This window comes from Empidonax traillii, unplaced genomic scaffold (genome assembly GCF_003031625.1).
Source record: "Empidonax traillii isolate 1590-97213 ecotype Southwest subspecies unplaced genomic scaffold, ASM303162v1 scaffold585:size537962, whole genome shotgun sequence".
Taxonomy (NCBI): Eukaryota; Metazoa; Chordata; class Aves; order Passeriformes; family Tyrannidae; genus Empidonax; species Empidonax traillii.
In genome coordinates, this window is record NW_020955778.1 from 106,951 (window position 1) to 126,471 (window position 19,521).

Below are 19,521 nucleotides of genomic sequence, written 5' to 3' on the forward strand. Positions count from 1 at the left end.
CCACAAATCCTGCAAATTCAAGGGTAAATGGTCACTTGTCTGTACCTTCCTGAATATGCAAAGATCTAAAGAATCTTTTAAAATTATTATTAGAACATGGTATATATATTTTTACACATACAGTTTTCTATACACTGGAGAGCAGCAGTGTCACTTTAAGCTGTCTTGCTGATCCAAGATAGTATTTGATGAAGACCCACACTACTTGCCCATTGTAGTTCACCGAAACAATCTTCAAGTGGCTTTAATCTGTTATTTTAACAGATGCACTCTGGCCTTTGTACTGCTCTATAACAATATGTGAATATTGTATGTTGGCCAAGTTAGCAGGAGGTTTCCCACAAAAGCCTAACTGTTTGGATCAACAGGCTGCCAAGGACAGAACCTGGATCAGGTTAGATCTGTGGATTACATCTAAAGGGTATTCCACCACTGGTAACTGAAAATGAGCAAATTTAGGAGATACCTATGTCTTCTTTAGAACTCCTTTAAAGTTTCAGAAGTGGGGAAAAAGAAAGTTGAACTATGCAGTAAAAAAAAAAAAAAAAAAAAAAAAAAAAAAAAAAAAAAAAAAAAAAAAATGCAAGCAAAGATACAAGAGGTGGACCAGTTCAAAACAATGTTCTCTCTAGCAAAAAAACAGGATCTGTTAGGAACTACGCCAGTACTGCTGTATTGATGTTTTTGCCTTTCTTTCAGACAGTCTGTTTTGATAAACAGAGAACAGTACCACAAACAGAAAAAAAGGACTGTGATACACAAAAAAGAAAAAATAAACACAGGCTCTCAAAGCAGCAACATATTTTGGGCCAAACCTGACAGTGTGAAGAAATTAAAGTTGTTTTTGTTATCCTCAGGGTTCAGATACACTTTTGCATAAAGATCAGGAGTTCCTTGAGTGGTTGTAAATAAATGCTGCCTGGGGAGTGGAATGCCTCCTCTCACATGTGCATGAGGTCCAGGGTGCAGGGAAACTTTACGAATCTCCAGTGTAAATACTTTCAAGGGCCACTTTGTGTAGCAGAGGTTTTCTGATGACTGTGTGCTTTCAGATCACAAATTCCCAAAGGGAAGCTACAGATGCCTACCTGCAGTAGGAGCTGCTTGGGAATAACATAAGTCCTGGCCTACAATCAGAGGAACACACACTTGGGGCTTGGAGGGATGTTGCAAGGGGTTATTACCCACACCGAGGGGGTGTTATTAACACAGATGCAGCACCCACAGGTATTTGTGATTTGGGAAAATGAAGAATCATTTAGGCTTGCCCTAATCTTGCATTCCTCCTTAGACATCTGAGTTTGGCTGTTGGTAGAGACAAGAAACTGGGCTACAGGAACTCCAAATACAGTCATCTTTATGTCCTTGTTTTGAGATGGGTAAAGAAACAAAGGTGCTACTCATGCTCAGATTGACTTTCATTTTCTCTGATTCTGGAGTCCTATGAAGAACTACAGCAAGGCTTGAAAACATTCTCATGAACTGATGCTGCCCTTTAGTGAAACATTGTTGGTTTTGAACAAAAGTGCAGTGATTAACTCTTACAGTGAGAAAATACTTTGCATTTACCCAGACTGTCCTTATCTGCAGAATATTGATGCATACGCCCACATCTGTGTGGAAAGTGCCATTTCAAGTAAGTCACCCACAAATTACCAGGCAGGTTCTCATCTTACTCAAACTACATCTAATAGGGAATTACAAGGGGTCTAAAATGACAGATCTAGTCCTAGACGAGAAGTAAAAATGCCTTCAGTTAAAACTGAATGACCATCCACTTTGTGGCACCTGGTGAAATCATGTTATTAAAAAGTTTTATTTTAATATTTTGCACAAAATAAACCCAAGGTTTTTCCTCTAAAGGAAAAAAGTATGATAGAGTATCAAGAATTGTTCGAGTTGGAACGGACCTCTGGGGATCATCTAGCCCAACCCCCACAGAACTATGCTGCCAACTAGTGTTGTTATTAAAATCCCTCCAAAAACATCAATGAAAATTTTACATTTTGAAATATGAAAGGTAGTTAACACTTAAATTCTGCTTGAACAGATGCAGAATGACAAGTTCTTGATGTGAGATTTGCTGTACATACTAAAAAGCCATTGTACACCTGATACAAATTTCACAAGAACTGATGTCCAGCCTCAGCTCTAATCTACATCCTTTCTTTAGTTACTCTAAAATAAATGACATCTACTTTTCAATATTCTTTCATGCAGCAAGAACGTGACAGCTAGCAGAGATCTGAACAGATTATTAGCCATTTCATCACTATAAAACTTACTTCAGACTGTTTTATATTCCTCTTACTCTTTAGGAGCTTAATAGTTTAGCTTTTTAATTCTTTCAACACATCTATAAGCAAATGCTTGTTATCATTCTTTTAATCTTGAAAGACAATGGATGTGATCAAATCTGGGCCACAGTCCAGATAAAAACTGTTTTCTATTCCCCCAGTTGTTTTCTATTCTCTTGTACTTCACTGTCTAACTGGATCCTAACAAAAGTGCAAGTTTTGGAAAAGTGTTTTTTCCCCTAGGGAAGTTAGGCCAGTCTGACCTCCTCAAATTATACTGATCCAAGTGATGTACAGATTTTCAGAAACGCACACATACATATGCTTTCAAAGTGTTTGTTCAGGGACTGATATACTGCAGAGTCAATAATTCTCAGGAATTCCTCTGACTTCTTTAAGACAGAGTCTATATGTACTTGCTATTTTTATTCAGTGTTTATCATTGTCACATGCCGCTATTTCACACACTCTTTCATCTACAATGGCCAGATAAATACCATCTGGTTATGCTAAAGCCTTCAGGCAGAATAATAAAGATGTAGATGTGTATATAATGCTCTTTCAGGTGCAAGAATGATAAAAGTTCCCATGTCCCACAAGATCTGCCCCTTAACACCAGACAAAGCTGGATGTGAACTCTTAGGACATTTATTCAGCAGGGGGAAAACCAGGACCTCATTCTTTCTTCCCAAACTAATTCCTACTTTTAACTTGATGACAGTGTAGTAAAACAGTATCAATAAATTCAGTGCAAGAGTTTCCCCTCCTCCTTTCCCCTTCTAAATAGTTCTTTGAGAATTCAGTACCTGAGATGTACTTCACCTGTGCCTCAGTGCCAATACAATCATTTGCATCTTATTCTAATGACCACAATAAATACTGTCCAGCAGCATGGTCCTCCCCAAGCAGGACCATGACATTATGTCATTAATGATCTGGACAAGCCATCTTCAGTAGTGAGAGGGGAGAAATACGTGGGAAGTCACTATTCTTTGGAAAGGCTGCCAGGTGCTGGAAAACTTCCCCTAAAAATGTACCAAGATCCAAACTTGTTGTAATGAAAGGGAGTCAATAACGAATAAATGGTAGGAAAAAAATTGCATCCATTGGTCATAACTGCATGTGAAGCAACAGTAGAAAGCAACATCCCTGTCTAAAGCTAAACTAATCTTAGTCCCTGTCTAAGACCAAACAAGTCTGATCTCTTCTAAAACAAACAACTTGTAGCTGGAAAATGCTAAAAAAACATTAAAATGCATAAACAGTGGCAAAAAGTTCAACACATTCGAAAGGATATACTATCATAATCTGCCTATTCTAAAATGGCACCATGTTATCAGGTATGTCTGTTATTCACTGTTGTTCTGATAGTGAATGCCTGTTTTCCAGTTGCTAGTATACTATGCTTTGTTTTAATCTTGTTGAGCAAGTCAACATCATGATATTTAAGCTTGCTGGCCTAAAAAAAAACAAAGCCAACCTTGCTAAGAAAGACTGTTTAAACTAGAGCTGCATTTTCCAAAATTCAAAATGCAGTTCATTTTTTCTTCAGAATTTTTTTCCCATTTACAGTTTGCTAACACAAGCTATCAGACAAAGCATGATAGTACTCCCCACAATCCCTAAAATGTTCCTTATAACCTGCTCTGTTTACTGCTGAAGACAGCAGCCAAGAGCTGACCATGTCCTAGGTAAGTATGGGTTTTTCCAGAAGTGGCATAGGTCCTTCTAAGGAATTGAGATTTATAGAACTGAAATTAAAATGTATTTCAAGAAACACACTATATCTGTGTGGAATTCAGATTTCATTCACATGGGAAATGGCATAGTATGGGAAATGAAGTCCTCAAGTAAAGTTGTGTTTATCAGAAGTTTGTTTTCCATGTAATAAATTTCAATCAGAGTTGCTAGATTCAAAAAGACATGTCAACCTTATCTTTTAAAAATTACCACGATTGCATTGCCATTTTATTCCGATGAGAATGGAAAACAAAATTCTCAACCAGCACGGACACAATTATGAAATATTCTTATGAAATAATATGTCCTTTTCATGTGTGCATAATACATTTTAGTACTGTAAAAAAGCAATGCTAAAAAATGTCAAATGCATAAGTATGCCTAATTCAATTCTTGTTATATCTCTGAACAGACCAGTTTTTGGACTTCTGGATAACAAATGGTGAAACGATCTCGATCTCTTAGAACAAAAATTGTTTTTCTCCCACTTTGTGTCTGGAGGGCCTAAAAGAATGACAACTATGTTCCACACTGTAATTTATAAAGTGTTCTTAATCTACATAATTTATATTATATGGAATACATGTGACTGCCACAATCACATGGAATGCCCTGGATAGATATATCATTTATCTGCTCTGTAATGGGTAACAACTGGTTGGCTGCACTTCATTCTGTATAACTGCCTTGTTTTTAGCCAAGGCCGAGACAGTAATTACCCCAGCCCTAACAGCAAGCCTGGCTGAAAGATACGCCTGGACTGCCTGCCATGGAGGCTCCAAAAGGCTGGATGTGGAGTAGCCACCCCAAACCATCTGATTACTGCTTGACTCCAGACTAAAGAAACAGCCAACAGGGAATTTCAGTTTGTTGGTTCCCTTTCCATAATTATATCATGCTTCATGCAAACTGGAAGATTCAATAGGTGAAGAGGTCTTATAAGGAATTTGAACATTTGCCATCTTATCATTAGGTAATGACATTTTAATAGTTTAATTAACCATCATTCAGTGAGAAGTTCAGTATGAGAATGGTTGAAACTGCATAATAATTAAGTCATGAAACAAGATATGCTGCAGGGAAGGAGAAACAATCCTATTTGTTTTGAAGGGGGTCTTAAAAAGAGTTGGGTTGATAGGACAAGAGGGAGACTGCCCAGTCTTCAAAGGGTACTGTAAAAGGGTCATAAGGCATTTAAAAAAAATACTTAAAAACTTTTAATAATTGAAATCACGTTTGATATTTAGCCATAAGAAGTGCCCATTAGGAACAAAACGTACATAAAGTAAAACCATCCTAAGACCTTACAGTACAAGTGCTAACAATATACAGTGTTAACAGTTTTGTTGCTCACCTATCCAAAAGACTACTAAACAAGGTGAAAATGTAAAAATAGACAATTTCAGAATTTCTAATCACATAGCACCTGAAAGCAGTTCTCAAGGAGTTACACCTGCTAATGAAGTGACATGGAAACAGCCACACTACAACCTATTTTTAGCAGCAGAAGGAACAAGTCCCAGCCACATTGGGTGAGCCAAGAGGTAGGGAGGTGGCTAAGAAATACCCTGCAGGTCCCTCAGTCAACACTGATACCTTGCTCAAAATTCTGGACAGTTCTGTGGAACTACTGTGGCTTCTTCCCCCCACCCCTTCCACCGCCACTTGGTATCAGTAGTGCAAGACTCAGAAGTTCCACTTTGAGACAACTAGCAACAGACAGTCAGGCACAGATATGGCTGAGTAACACATCAACTACAAATAGAAAGATCGATCATGTCTGGCCCTCCAGCAGAGTGCAGGTAAATGAATTATGTAGAAAAAAAATAAGTTATCCACCAAGCATAATAAACAGCAAACCCTGAAGTGTTCTGTCCCAGAGTTTTCCCTTACAGAAACCCCAGCACTTGTTTTCTGGTTAGATTACTCAAGGAACATAAAACTAATTTACCTGATTCTCTTGCGGTGCTGTAGGTGGTTTTAAATACTACAACAAGTTAAGCCTGTTTCCATAAAATGCTATTACCTGTTTGTAAGGTCACTGGGTATGCGTAGCGAATTGAAAAACTGCCAGTAAAATACTACTACTACACATTTTCCTTTAAAAATACACATTTCAGCAATTTGATGTACACATGTACCTGTACACATATGCAGCACAGCAAAGGGAATTGAGGATAATGCCAAATCCCAGTGCTAGAAGAAACATGAAGGTAAATGGCACCTGCTGCCCGTGGCTCCAAGTTCACTTTGACTTCAAATAACACTTGCAGAATTGGAGTAGGGAAGGGAAGGAGAGGACAGGAATGTCGCAGGTATCTATAGTGAAGCCTAGAAGAATGATGCCTACTAAAAGATGGTAAGATGGCTGAAGCACTGTGGAGATTACCTTCAGAGCATTACAAAGCACCTGAGGTTGGTTCTGTATATGAACAATTCTGTATATGGCTGAAGCCTGTCTAATAGACATCAATCAACTCACCTGTCATAGATGGTGCCAGCTTCCTTTGTCCTTTGTGGTCTACAGTACCTTCATAAGCTACAGTCACATCATACACTGCATCCAGATAGTCTTTCATTGTGTCAACAGCTACATGAGTTGCCTTCACACGTGGTGTCAGCACATGCTTTAATATAGCAAGTCCTAGAGGGGAAAAAATTAAAAATTACAGTATTTGAAAGGAAAGTGGACTACAGTCACAAAAGGAACACCATGCCAAGGAACTGCAGGCATCTCCACTCAAAATCACAAAAGGTTCAATCTCAATTCTCAGTTGAGAGAAGGTGCATGTGCGCACACTGCGTATGCTCTACTGAACACCTGCTGAAGATGAAACAGAAATCCCAAAGGATATTAAGGAGAGGAAGGCTGCTCAACAAAAGAGCTCTTCTCATAGCTCCTGGTCTAGAAGCAGCAATGGTTTAAATGTGGCTCATTAGTGGCAAAACAGCACTTCTCTTTACTGTTTATATATGTCCAACTGAGGTTAAAAAAAAGAGCAAATTATCTGAGAAATACTTAACACACAGGCATCACCTCCTGAAATTCTGTATCAGAAACAGATTTGGCAAGTGAGGAATAAGCACAGAGAATTTTAAGCATGCCTAATGCTCATCCAGCATTTTACTGCCCAAGGAGAGGTCAATTTAGTAAACATACTGAATCCTAATCTACTCTCCATCCCAGTAGAAAACTTAGCAGAAAGGGGGAGAAATACAGCACTGAGAACCAAAACCAAGGAGGAAATCTGTGCTTTCCTGTGAACATCCCATTACAACTGACTTGGCTACTACCAAATTCACAGTGAGAAAAATCAACTGTTGTCTTTAACTTCTCCAGGCCAAGACACATAGATTGGTATGACAAGGACCCAAGAGCATCAGGTTTAACATCCCTCTGCAAGTCTTAACAGCAGTGTTTAATATTCATTTTTGCTCATTTGACCCCTTCCACCAGAGCACGCTTTAGAACATAAAAATACACTGGGCTCAAAAGTATAGAACTGATTCTGTTTCCAGAATTTTAATATACAATAACTTTCAAAATGAAAACAAGCAAACCAACAAAACCAAACCCAAAACCTTTTCATGGCCTGAACACAGCTCTTCTATGCTTACTTGAAAGGGTTTCTAGAAATAAAAAAAAAATAAAATAAAAAAAAAAAAAAAAAAAGAAAAGAAAATAAAAGAAAAGAAATCACACTATGCAAAAATTTTCACTATTTTGCTATGGCATATCTATCTTTCCAACAGAGAAGACAGAGAAGTACTGGTGGTTTTTTCCTTTCTACCCTATTTCTCATTGGCTTACTCTTCAGTCCATTTTTAAAGAACCGTCCACTGGTGCTATTGGTTCCTGATAGATGATGCAGAAATTTTTCTAAACAAAAGTAATGTAATCTTTCTGCTTGCAAAATCAACTCAAAGGACTACATATTATGTCCTGATTTTGTACTGAAGTCCCTTGCTGGGCAAAGCATATTTTGATCTAAAATGATGAAAATATCTACTGTAAGATAATGAAAGTTTCTAACCTGCTCTAACCTTCTTAAGAGTTGAAAATTTCAGTATAAATCATTATCTTGATTTCTTAATATTTGTTAAGAATCTGCTTGACTGAACAGAGAGATAAAAGGGTATTTACTAGCACTCCTTCTGAAGTCATTGTTCTATGCTTTACTGGCAATAGCGATAACTGTCTATGCAAAATGTTATATGGATCATGTAAATATTTTGAAGCATAACACGGTGGTAGTGTTTTCTTAGCTTGTGAACTGTTACATCAAACACCTAATTATGTTATGTTTCAAAATGTTTACTCTGTAAATGAAGCACTGAATATTCTAGTGTATTGTCAGCAACTCTATTAGTGTTGACATTACATTCAACACAACCCTTGTTGGGCCAAATTCCAAAACATATTCTAAAAACACCATCATTCCTTTCCTGCCCAACTCATCTTCCCCTTAACCAAACTATTACTGTAAGGAAGAAAAAGGGAAAACACGCTTCAGTGAGAACCGAGTCCTCTAGACAAATTATTAATTTAGGTATCTTGAACTATTCACTGCTGAGTTTTTTTTAATTCATGACCAATTATGGTGATGAGGATGGTCAGTGACAATCTGTGAAGTGTAACTGTAGAACAAGCCACTCTTACTCCACATGCTGCCTGTGAACTCTTGAGAGTTTAAGTACAAAATGAGGATGTATCTAAATAAAATCAATAAAGTCCATAATTTATATTCAGAAATACTGACAAACTTGCAGCAAGTTCAGCACATCTTTTTAAAGAATCTGTTTTATAAAAACATTACCACCCATTCTTGCAATTACTTGATGATCTTTGCTAAAATCAACATAACAGAATTTAAATCCAAGTAGTTACAGTATTATTACCTTGGCAAGCTGCCTGCATCAATTCACAAAACACACTGTGCTTAAACTGTTTCTAATGTTGTGCAATGTTTAGTTAGAACCTCCGTCACAGTATTTGAGGTCATGATATTTTACTTTAAATGCCAAAGAAAATGAACTGGATACTACTAATAATGTAACACTCTACCTTAAAATGCTCTAGCTTTGCTCTTCTAACTCTCTACTGATAAGCAGACACAGAAAAAAAAAGCAAAAACTTGAAGAAATATGGTAAGCAATGATACTTCAAATATCATACATTTACTTCACTATAGTAAGATGCAGAATTACTTCAGAAAGTCTGCAAGAAAACTGAATGAATTAAAAGAATTACTTCGGCAAATACGAAAGCCCAAATTACTAACATCTATAGAACTGAATTTTACATCTAAACACAAAAAACTAAAAAGCCACCAAACAAAACATTATTTATCTAATCTCTCAGGGTAAAGTTATATATAACAGTAGCTCAGTACAACTGCTCTTCCTCTTCCCTTCATACATGGCAAAAACTCACAGAGCAGTTCAGTACAGGCAGGCCATCTACATTTTCAGACTTGGACTTTGTTAGTCATATTTGTACCCCTGATGTGCACACACCACATTTTAAAATGAAAACAACAAAACCCCTGGCTCTACATTAAGAATACCCTATGCATTACATTAGCATGACCACATTTCATCAACAAAAGTTATATGCTCACTGGAAGTGGATGTCAGAATTAGTCCAAGGGTTTTTTCCCCCCTTGTAAAACCACGTACTTGAAAATAATACAAAAACTGGAACTAGGGTGAAAAGCTTTAAAAATTGATTTCAATAGCAATTAGAACTGTCCTTTTTCATGTGAATGTGTATGAAGTGATGATATTAGGCTGAAAGCTTTGCAGTTATGCGTGCTGTCCCAAGTACTCACCCAACTCTGAGTTCCCACCAACTTTCTGGAACACCTCCAGTGATTGAAATTTCACTTACTGAAACCAGAGTTAGACTTACAAAATAACATATGGTGGGAGAGCTCATCCATTTGTATTCCATTGACTTACATAAACAGGACTCAGCTGATAGCAGTATTAAAAAACTGCATGCTCTTGTGAAAAGTATTTTTCTTTTACCATGAAATAAAATACAGGAAAGGCAAGTAATCTCCTTGGGAAGAGTACAACCATCCCACAGCCAGACATGGGAGACATCACACCTTGGTACACTTCCTTCTGTCATGGGTATCTAGAGAAATACAGTGTAGCTTTTTGTTTTTCTAAACTTAATTTCTAAGGATGACTCTTAATAACATCCTAATGGTTGGTGTCTCAAATGCTACTCAAGGTCCATATGCCACTTTTTTTAAACATTATATTCTCTTTTCTGTATCTCAATTTGTACTTTTAGATTAAGCCTGCTTACATGGAAGTTTAGAAAAAAATATTACCAAAAGCTATTTTCTTTAAAGACAGTTCCAAATAACATTCATGGATATTAAATACTTTGTATTGCTTTAGAATACAATTTAAAACTAATGCCAACTGGAAGGGAAACATTTTGTATTAGCTCAGTTGAAACACCTCTTTTTCATAGGACCTGTAAAAGCAATTCTCAGATAAGCATATCCTGCACAGAAAAATATCTTAGCAGAAAGCACGATTATTTGTCAAGACAAACTTAGCATTAAAAAACATTTACGTTAGCAACTTTTCTGCATAAAAACAAGGAAGATAATAAATGAATACCTAAAAAGGTTTGCTTGATTAAATGACCTTAATTAGAAATTAAACATTAATAAAAAATTCCATAAATGCCTTTTTCCAGGGAAGATTGTTTTGTCTTCATTCAGCAAAAATAAGCCAAGTTAAATTTAACTAGCTTCTGGTCCCTTTGGTTTTGACTTTTAAGAATTACGAATATTACAAGTAGGAGACTTTGGATTATTCCTATTTATTTTCGATTTTTTAAAATTCCATTTCTTAACATTTGGATAAAATTCATATTCTACAAAACCTAAGAAATTTGTGGTTGTTTGGGGTGTGTTGTGCAGGGCCATGAGTTGGACTCAATGACCCTGATGGGTCCCTTCCTACTTAGCATATTCTATGATTCTATGGCTGACTACTACAAAATGATGAGAAAACTACACATGTATATTTTGGGTACATATGAATGGAATAAATTTTATACCAGAAGCTGCTACAAAAAGTAATAATCACATATTTTGGGGGGTTTTGTAGATATTTGGTTCTATAGTCCAATACCATTAAAAAGATCCAAGCTTAAAAGATTAACATTTTGAGTGAAAGAGATACAATAAAAATTACCACTTCTATCATGACAAGATTAGTTAAATCCCCATGAAAATATGAGTGCCACCTACAAATTAATACTATTCAGCAATTCAAGCCCACTGACTAGCGTGGGCGAATTCCTGCACTTCTAAGATGCCTAAACTCATGGATTAGAGCCTGAAAGGGTCACCAACATGTAAGTCAACTGAATGACTTCATCAGATTTTGAAGACAGGAATCACATTAGCTGGCTGCTCCCACACAATGGAAAACGAAAGTGAATTTGATTACTGTCTATATACTTAAATACTGGAATACGGAAAGCAAAAGCTTGGGAGACAAGGAGCAAAAACACATGACATCACATTTTTAGTCGTTCAAGAGAGTAGAGGATGAAATATCTGATTATGGGAATGTTGCAATATGTCCCATTAGAAACACAGGAGTTGTCAACCATACTGAAAGAGAGAGCCCATCCTGGAAGCAACTGATGGAATCATCTCCCTCAGATATTTGCTTTCCACCAGGAGAGGACAACCAGGTCTATCAGGTTCAAATCCAGCTAATGACATACATCTCCTTCAGCTTGGAAGCCTCCACAAGAAAGGAGAAAACCTGACACATTTTCATCTAATATTCTGGCAACACCTGGCTTATGTGTTTCGCTGTAGCTGTGAAATCCCAGCAAATGCTGTTATATTGGGCAAATAACATAAATATCAGAATAATTTTCTCAACTTGTTTTATGAATAACTCCTGCATTAATCCTACCACAAATAACCAAACAACTTAGTTTTAGAGAGGTAATTTTTTCTTTCTTTTTAATACTTCAAGAATAGCATTTTTCCTTTCCCAAAGCAATAAAACAAACATATTCTGTGTTTAAAATACTTTCTGTTCCATCTCAGGTAAGAATCTGATCTGACTGGAATCTTCTGCCACTTGTGAAATGCATAAAATGAGTAATCCTTGAGTTTCTAATGGTTACCAGCATTATCCCTAGATGACAACATTCTCAGTCATCACAGTAAAATCAGTATTCCTGGAAGTAAGCAACTTTCTGTTGCTTATTCTCACTGAATTCAATTGTGGACAGAACTTACAATGGAGTTCAAGCTAATTAAGAGTTGCTGTATCAAACTGATTAGTGCCTGAAGGCTGATACATGTGTCAGGCTCCAACATGAAAACCACATATATTAATACCCTAATTTAGGGGATTAATTAACTCTAATCAATGTTACCTCTAGATATTTTTGGCATTCTTTGGTTTTAATAAACAAAAACCTGGTAGTATATTCAACTTGAACTTAGCAAAGCATTTAATGACAAATTTGAAAAAACAGGCCATGGACTGAATTTATTAATGTACAGTATCCTTTATTTCTTTCTAAAAATAGTACAGTTCTACTCCTTCTCTAGAAGTTTCTCTGTGCTTTATGGCCTTCAGCCTCAACTTAATCATCCAGATCTACCTACATCTACTGGACCTACCCCCTGGTGGTCTAGAGGTTAAGGATGCGGCGCTGTCACCGCTGAGGCCCGGGATCGATTCCCAGTCAGGGCCACTCCCCGGGCAGATGGAGCTCGTTAGCCCTGTAAGGCAATCCATCTACGTCCTGAGGACCTCGCTGCCACCGTCCAAGCTCGCTTGGCCCCGGTAGATGAACCTTGGGATTAAAGGGTGAGCTCAGTTCCGCGCACACTGTGTCTCACCTAAAAAAATCCAATGTGCAGGCTGGAAGGTGTAAAGACCTTCCCCGGTTCTTCGTTCACGAAGATTGGCCATTATACCCTGTATATTTGATTTCCTTGTGTTTCAGAAAGAGGGAAATCACCTATTCTTGCTAGGACTCAAGATCTTGTGTAGAACCCGAGTCCCACAGCAAAACAATCGTAACAGGAATTATCAGCATTTTTAAAAGTTGCGTCTCTTTCAAGGGTGACCGTAAGCACCTCCAAATTCTTTTGCTGTTGAGTGTCTTGCCATCCTATTCACAGACAGATAAGATTTATTTATATATTCATACCAATGAGGAAAGACATAATAGTTGAAACCAGCAATGTCAAAACATTCTGTTGTATGTCAATCTCAGCTATTTTTTAAATTTATCTTACATTTCTTTTTGTTGAACTGCTCCAGTGACCAACTGTAAAGAGCCAGTAACTGTGTCCAAAACTGGTGTTTACATAAAAAGACCATCAAGATATGAGATGCAGTTCATCAAATGGTTCCACTCAGAGCAGGTAATTACGTTCAGCCCAAAAATTCTGCCTAAACCAATGAACCTTTACTCTAGATGAGGATCCAGCTCATGGACAGTAAAAGTAAACACAAATCCCACAAAACCTCTTTATACTTCCTTTCTGCAAAACTAATAAAATACATACACACACTAATGTAAAAAACAGTATTTCAGACAGCATGATAAACACGAGTTACGCTTGTGCTCTGTGCTCTAGGAATAGTTTTGTTATTTTTGGGTGTAATAGCTCTGGTTTTATCATCAGTTTCAAGTTTAATTCTTCTTAATTAAACCACTTTTTCCAATATTACACTTGCACTGTTTTTTCAAAATAAAATTGGGCAAAAGTGTAGGAAAAAATCATTATAAAGTTTACATTTCAAGGTATAAAACAAACAAAAAAATTCCCCTACATGTCTGTAAAGCCAACCCTAAAGCACTGTGCTCTGTAACTAATATACTAAGATGACAAGACTAAATTATGAGACTTTGCTATATCCCCATGAAGAACGAAGTGCAATTTTAAACTGTAAGTTACAGTGTGCCCTCATTCCTCTGACTAACAGAACCACTGGGCATTACTACCCTTCCTAAAACTGTAGCAAACAAAAAGCCTTCAGACAAGTGTGGAATCGTGTTTTTAGTTCATCCGAGTAGTGTCACATAACAGTCTCACATGCTCACAGGGAGCACAACCAGCACAGCGTGCAGTGACCGACTGGTGAGGTCACGGTTCCCAGGCTGCAGCCAGAGCATCCAGCCAGGACCGCGGTGGCACTGGGGTTGCTGGGTGGAAGCTGCAGGCCAGTACCAGCAGTGCTGCACAGTAGCACGGTGGGACCCTGGGGAGCTGTCATCACATCCTGCCAGCTGCCATGTGGAATTCCCCACCCTCACAGCTCCCCGGTGTACTGGTACGTGCCGTGTACAGGTATGTGCCTTGCACTGGTATGGGCCTCGTAGCTCAGCCTTCAGAGCAGTTCAGGAGCAGCTCTCGGCGTCAGCCATCCTGTTTCTCAGCACACTTGTATGAAGGGTGCTCCAGTTCCAGGGAGTTTCTACCTTTGTGTGAACACGCAGGGAGCAGGGTTCTGTGCAGACTGCTTCCCAGTCTCTCCACATAACAATAAGACCAATCACAGAAGAACTGTGCAGTGAGGAAAAGCAGATCTAGAGGATTCTGCACTAGAATTGGAGATGTTTCTTTTTTAATAACTATTTGTCATGGGAGTTTTTAAAAGGAGTAATCCTTACAAAGTAAAAGCAGACCAATACTGGAGAGAAGAGCACTAGAAGAAGCAAACAGGTGCTCTGAAAGCACAAAAGCAGGGTTTTACTGTTTTGCAGACTGCATAGACATAATTAAGAGGTGAATTAAAGTAATAGCAATAAAAATCTTTTCCCTGAGAAAGGAGGAGTGGAAAAAAAATCCCTACCAAACACCACCTCCCCCCAAACTCTCAAAGAACTGCCAAGCTAAATGAAACATTTGACTTTCATTTCCGACAGGAAACTGAAGCAATGAACAAATACATTATGACTTAAGCTGTCCTGCTCATACACGCAAACAAATTCCATTCTTCCCAAGGAGAAGAAGAAAAGCATGTATCCTTTTGGAGAAGAGCTAACAATACTTAAAAACTTGATGATATCAACAGGCTGATTCACAGACTTGTGAATTCATTTCAGTGTGTCACAGGAATGAATTTCCCAGACCTATTTGTTATGCTTTGTTTACCTTCAGAGTGAATTATTTCGCTTTTGGTCAACAGGAAAAAACAAAATCAGGAAACATGTTCACTGAACATGTTGGACTTTAAAGTCTACATGTATTGTGCATATGATGTGAGAAAATACGAAAAAGCTTGGGACCCTTGGCTTTTTGCAAGCCTTTCCAAAGAGGAACTAATTCCATCTGTGATTATAGAGACAACGCCAACAATCAAGGTGACTTCAGAATAAAGTTCAACCAAAAGAAGGTTGAGACTGGAAGGTGAGAGAGGAAGACAATGAAAACGCCACAGGAGTATTAACACTAACTAAAAATGAAGTGATGGAAGACTTTTTCTTTTAAGGCACAACAATTTCTATGCAAAATACTCTTTATGTTGGCTAATAACTGTAATTGGAGCTACAGTATCAACTTAGGTGGAACAGCTCTGATTCAATGCAGGTAATTCCTACAACCTTGAAACAGAAAATAAGTACATACATAGATATAGGCAGAAACTATGGAGAACCTTCTGGAATATTATTACTCTTGCACATTGTGAAATGCATGAAATATCTGTATATAAACTACTATAATCTTATTTTATGGTAAGAGAAAGACTAGTTTATGCTATTTTAACCCTTTAAATACCAATCAGGCTGTCTTAACAGTTCAGTTAAGATTATCTTCAGATTGTATAACAATTTTATATAATATATATTCACACTGTAACTAAGAATGATTTCAAAACTTTTTTTGCTTACCTTCCTTTTCAGCAAATGATTGACTATCTGCAATGACTTTTGGTATTTCTGGATTGTAACGAGTCCCCTCTGGAAAAATCACTAAATACATCTGTGGGTTTAAAAAGAAACAAAACAGACAAGTTCTTATAATAAATGTAAACTGATTGCTTTTACAGAAATTATCAATACCTGATAGGTCCATATTGTAGTTAGCTCACACCATCGGTTACTGTAAGGATCCAAAGAAAATCAGAATACTTGAGCTAAAATTTCTTAGCTCTAAGAAACTTACTGTTTGAGGTTCAAAATAATTTCCTTTGAAAATACACCATAGAAAGTAGTCCAGGTGATTTAGAAAAGGAGATGGAACATGTCAACAAAAGTCAGTAAGTCAGGAGCAGCTAATATCAACAAGAGTAACAGTTTTAAGAGATTTTGAAGACAGGCAAGTATCTCCCAAATTACTGAAATTTTTTTTCTTTAATACTGCTCTTGCCTCTAGTCTTTTCTTATATGGAAATATACATTTAATTCCATCCATAAGCAGAAATCCTATTAACTGAAATTATGACAGATTACCTTACATGCCTCTATACCTCTCACCGCACTGGATATTAAATATATTAGGAACTGAAACTCATAGCTTAGCGTAATTTGAACTTTAAAGTCACATTCCTTTCAGCACGCATGTCTGCAAGGTTAGATTTCCCGAGTAAATTCATTCACTTGCCTGTTCAGCAACAAACTATAGGTTCTCAAATCATTACACATGTAAAAGCTGCCTAAATATCTGCATATCTGAGGGTAAAATTATGTACCCGAGTAGAACCAGTCAAATTTGATGAATTTTTCATTTTCTTTGAAACAGAACAGAGGTTTCTTTCTTTTTTAGTGTCTGAGTCTTGCATAATCTCCTACAAACAAAGCTGATGCAAAATATCACTTAAGCAGTGAAAATTTCATACTGGGGGCTCATCTGCAGAGGAGACCACAGCCACAAATGGTAACTAGCATGGAGCTGAGCGTGACACATTCACAGTGAAATGGCTACTGTGCCTACACTAACTTCTTAATTTATTATCTTTAGAGAAATGAGTCTCAAGAAATATTTGAGGGGAAAAAGAGATAGTATTTACAAAACAGTCCAAGGAGGATTATCAGTGAGTAGATGAAGACACTGACAAGTGGGAGTGCACACCATGTAAAAACACAAAGTTAAATGAAAACTGAGAGACACACAGGAATCTAACTTTGTGCTTCTGGCCCACAAAACATCAAAGTATCCTGGTATTGCACTTAGTAACTGCAGAAGAGCTAGAGAAAAGGCTGAATGCCAAAAGACAGGCCCCAGCAACTGAACTGTCCAGAGTCACCCCCCAGTGAGGAAGGCTGAAAGATGTGCTAAAATTTAGAGATGGGAAGAAATCTAGGAAATGTGCCAACCAGTGAAGGCAGCAGGGATTGAGAAAGAGGAGAATTGAGTACACAGCCTAGAACCTGGCAGGGCAAAAAGAAAAAAGAATATATTAAGAATAGGAAAACCAGTGCCAATAGAGTGGAGTAAAGAGAGCTACAGAAAAGGCTGCACTTGTCATGACATGTTTGGGGCAGAACTGGCAGACTGCAGAGGCAGGTAAAGTCCAAGAATGTTCAAGGGAGAGCAGAAATCCAAGATGTATACAGATTTGGTGGGGAAGAAAAGAAAAAAATGCGTTGAAGAGTCAAGGTGCTTACTTTTTTATAACATAACTGTAGTGTAAGTACAGGGACAAGTACAGGAATCCTCAGACCCAGCTGCAGTCCGCACTTTCCCCAGTCATCTATACATTTCGTCTATGAAGTACGCTGTTGAGATATATAAGTGACTAAGTAAAACTTTTCTGAGTTAGCTGTAAAAGACATAATATTCAAATCCAGATGCCTTTTTTTTTTTTCTCCTTTCATAACTGTGCTCGTATTCAAATCACATAATTTGGATTCTTAGAATGGTACTTCAAGATGAGGTGTTCCACTCCCCTTCTTCCCCATCAAAGACTGTATGCTTAGCTCTGAAGGGTAATTCAGTGGCTGTAACAGGTAATAGAGCAAAGGAAGGGAAGCACACAGGACAGGAACACCATTCTTGGTACAGAGGTCAGCACTTACAAGCATGCAACAACATTACTGATCTTCAAAGCAGATAATGTAACCACCAAAAGCTGATTACACAACAGGGAACAGTATCTACTTACTCCAGTCCTACATGTGTAATACAAAGCAGGGATTGAAATTATATTTTAATTATTCTTGTAAACCTCTAAAACACAAGCAGCTAAACGGGTTTGTTGACCAGAATCTGAATATCTCTGAATTGAAGGCATACCAACAAGACTGAGAAGTGGCCTTTGCTTTAAATTCAACACATATAAAGCTACTATGTAGCTCACTAGGACTACTTTAACTGAGTAAAACTCATAAATGTAAATGGATTCCTATTTATATTCACATACAGTCCTGCACAAGACAAAGATATCCTGCCAGAGCAATTAAGCCTACCAGACCTATTTGTATGACTGGCTTTTCTCCCAACACGGGCAGCAGAAGTTAAATCCTTAAGCACTATTTCCAAAGACTGGAAATCTCTAAGATTTTAATAAATAAATAAGCTCTCCTGAACTTGGAATAAGACTGTTGAGGTGTAGAAGCATTTTAATTGCCCAGAAACACCAGCTGCAGCTAAGGTCATTTTTATATGGATTTTTTCAATTATGACAATTAGCTACATAAAGTTACATATTTTACTGCAGTGGCTGCAAAATAAGTGCTCGTGTTCAAAATGGCACAGGCAGTTTTGGATTACTGTCATCCCTGATTCACTGAGACATGTATTTTAACCCAAGCAGTAGGTTCCTATGTTCAGTTAGGTGGTACTTTCTTGTCTGTTTCTACATGATGGTTGGGTGTCAACAAACTCGGTATCTCTCATCAATTTGAAAGCTTCAAGGTGAAGCTTTGAACCAGGATTCACTTAGTAGAATCATGCTGATTCTTGATGGAGTTGGAAAACCAGGAAAGAGGCAGGGGTTACCTACAGAGTCCCCACTGTAATGCTAGTGCACTTGCCACAATCCAAAATGAAATGAATGGAAGATGGTAACTGCATTCACCCAAATAGCAACTCTATTCATTCCCCCAGGATCGTCGAGGCCTCCCAAGCAAAACCAAACATAAAAAGCCCCTAAGGGGCTGTGCCTCCAGAACGGGGCATAGGATAGTCAAGAAGTCCCTGCCATATATCAGAGTGCCACAAAAGGAGCTGGGTGGAGCAGTGGCCCAAAGCAACTGATGAGAGTCCCTGGAATACAGAACAACCATAAACATACAACAAGAAAAGGTGATAAAGAGAAAAGCTGGCCAAGGACAGGGCTTTGGAGGGTGTCCTGGAGAAAGCTGCTGCCATTCTGTAGAATAACACGGAGCATCAATAAGTGGTAACTACTGACTAAAGGTATCTTCCATGTACTGTGCTTTTCCCAGGTGACAAGGGAAAACAATTAAATATTTTCATTTATAAAGTTCAGAATCGTCTTAAGCAATGTAATTGCTTAGTTT

General features: G+C 37.7%; 1 protein-coding gene across 1 annotated transcript in view; it reads right to left on the reverse strand.

Annotated features, from left to right (window-relative positions):
* Positions 1 to 19,521, reverse strand: part of AGPAT5 (1-acylglycerol-3-phosphate O-acyltransferase 5) — a 54,283-nt gene that overhangs the window by 11,992 nt on the left and 22,770 nt on the right. Inside the window, exons 5-6 of the mRNA XM_027898231.1 lie at positions 15,949 to 16,039; positions 6,520 to 6,681 (exon numbers count right to left, since the gene is read on the reverse strand). Of these exons, the coding sequence (XP_027754032.1) occupies positions 6,520 to 6,681; positions 15,949 to 16,039 (253 nt within the window). The remainder of the gene's footprint in view (positions 1 to 6,519; positions 6,682 to 15,948; positions 16,040 to 19,521) is intronic.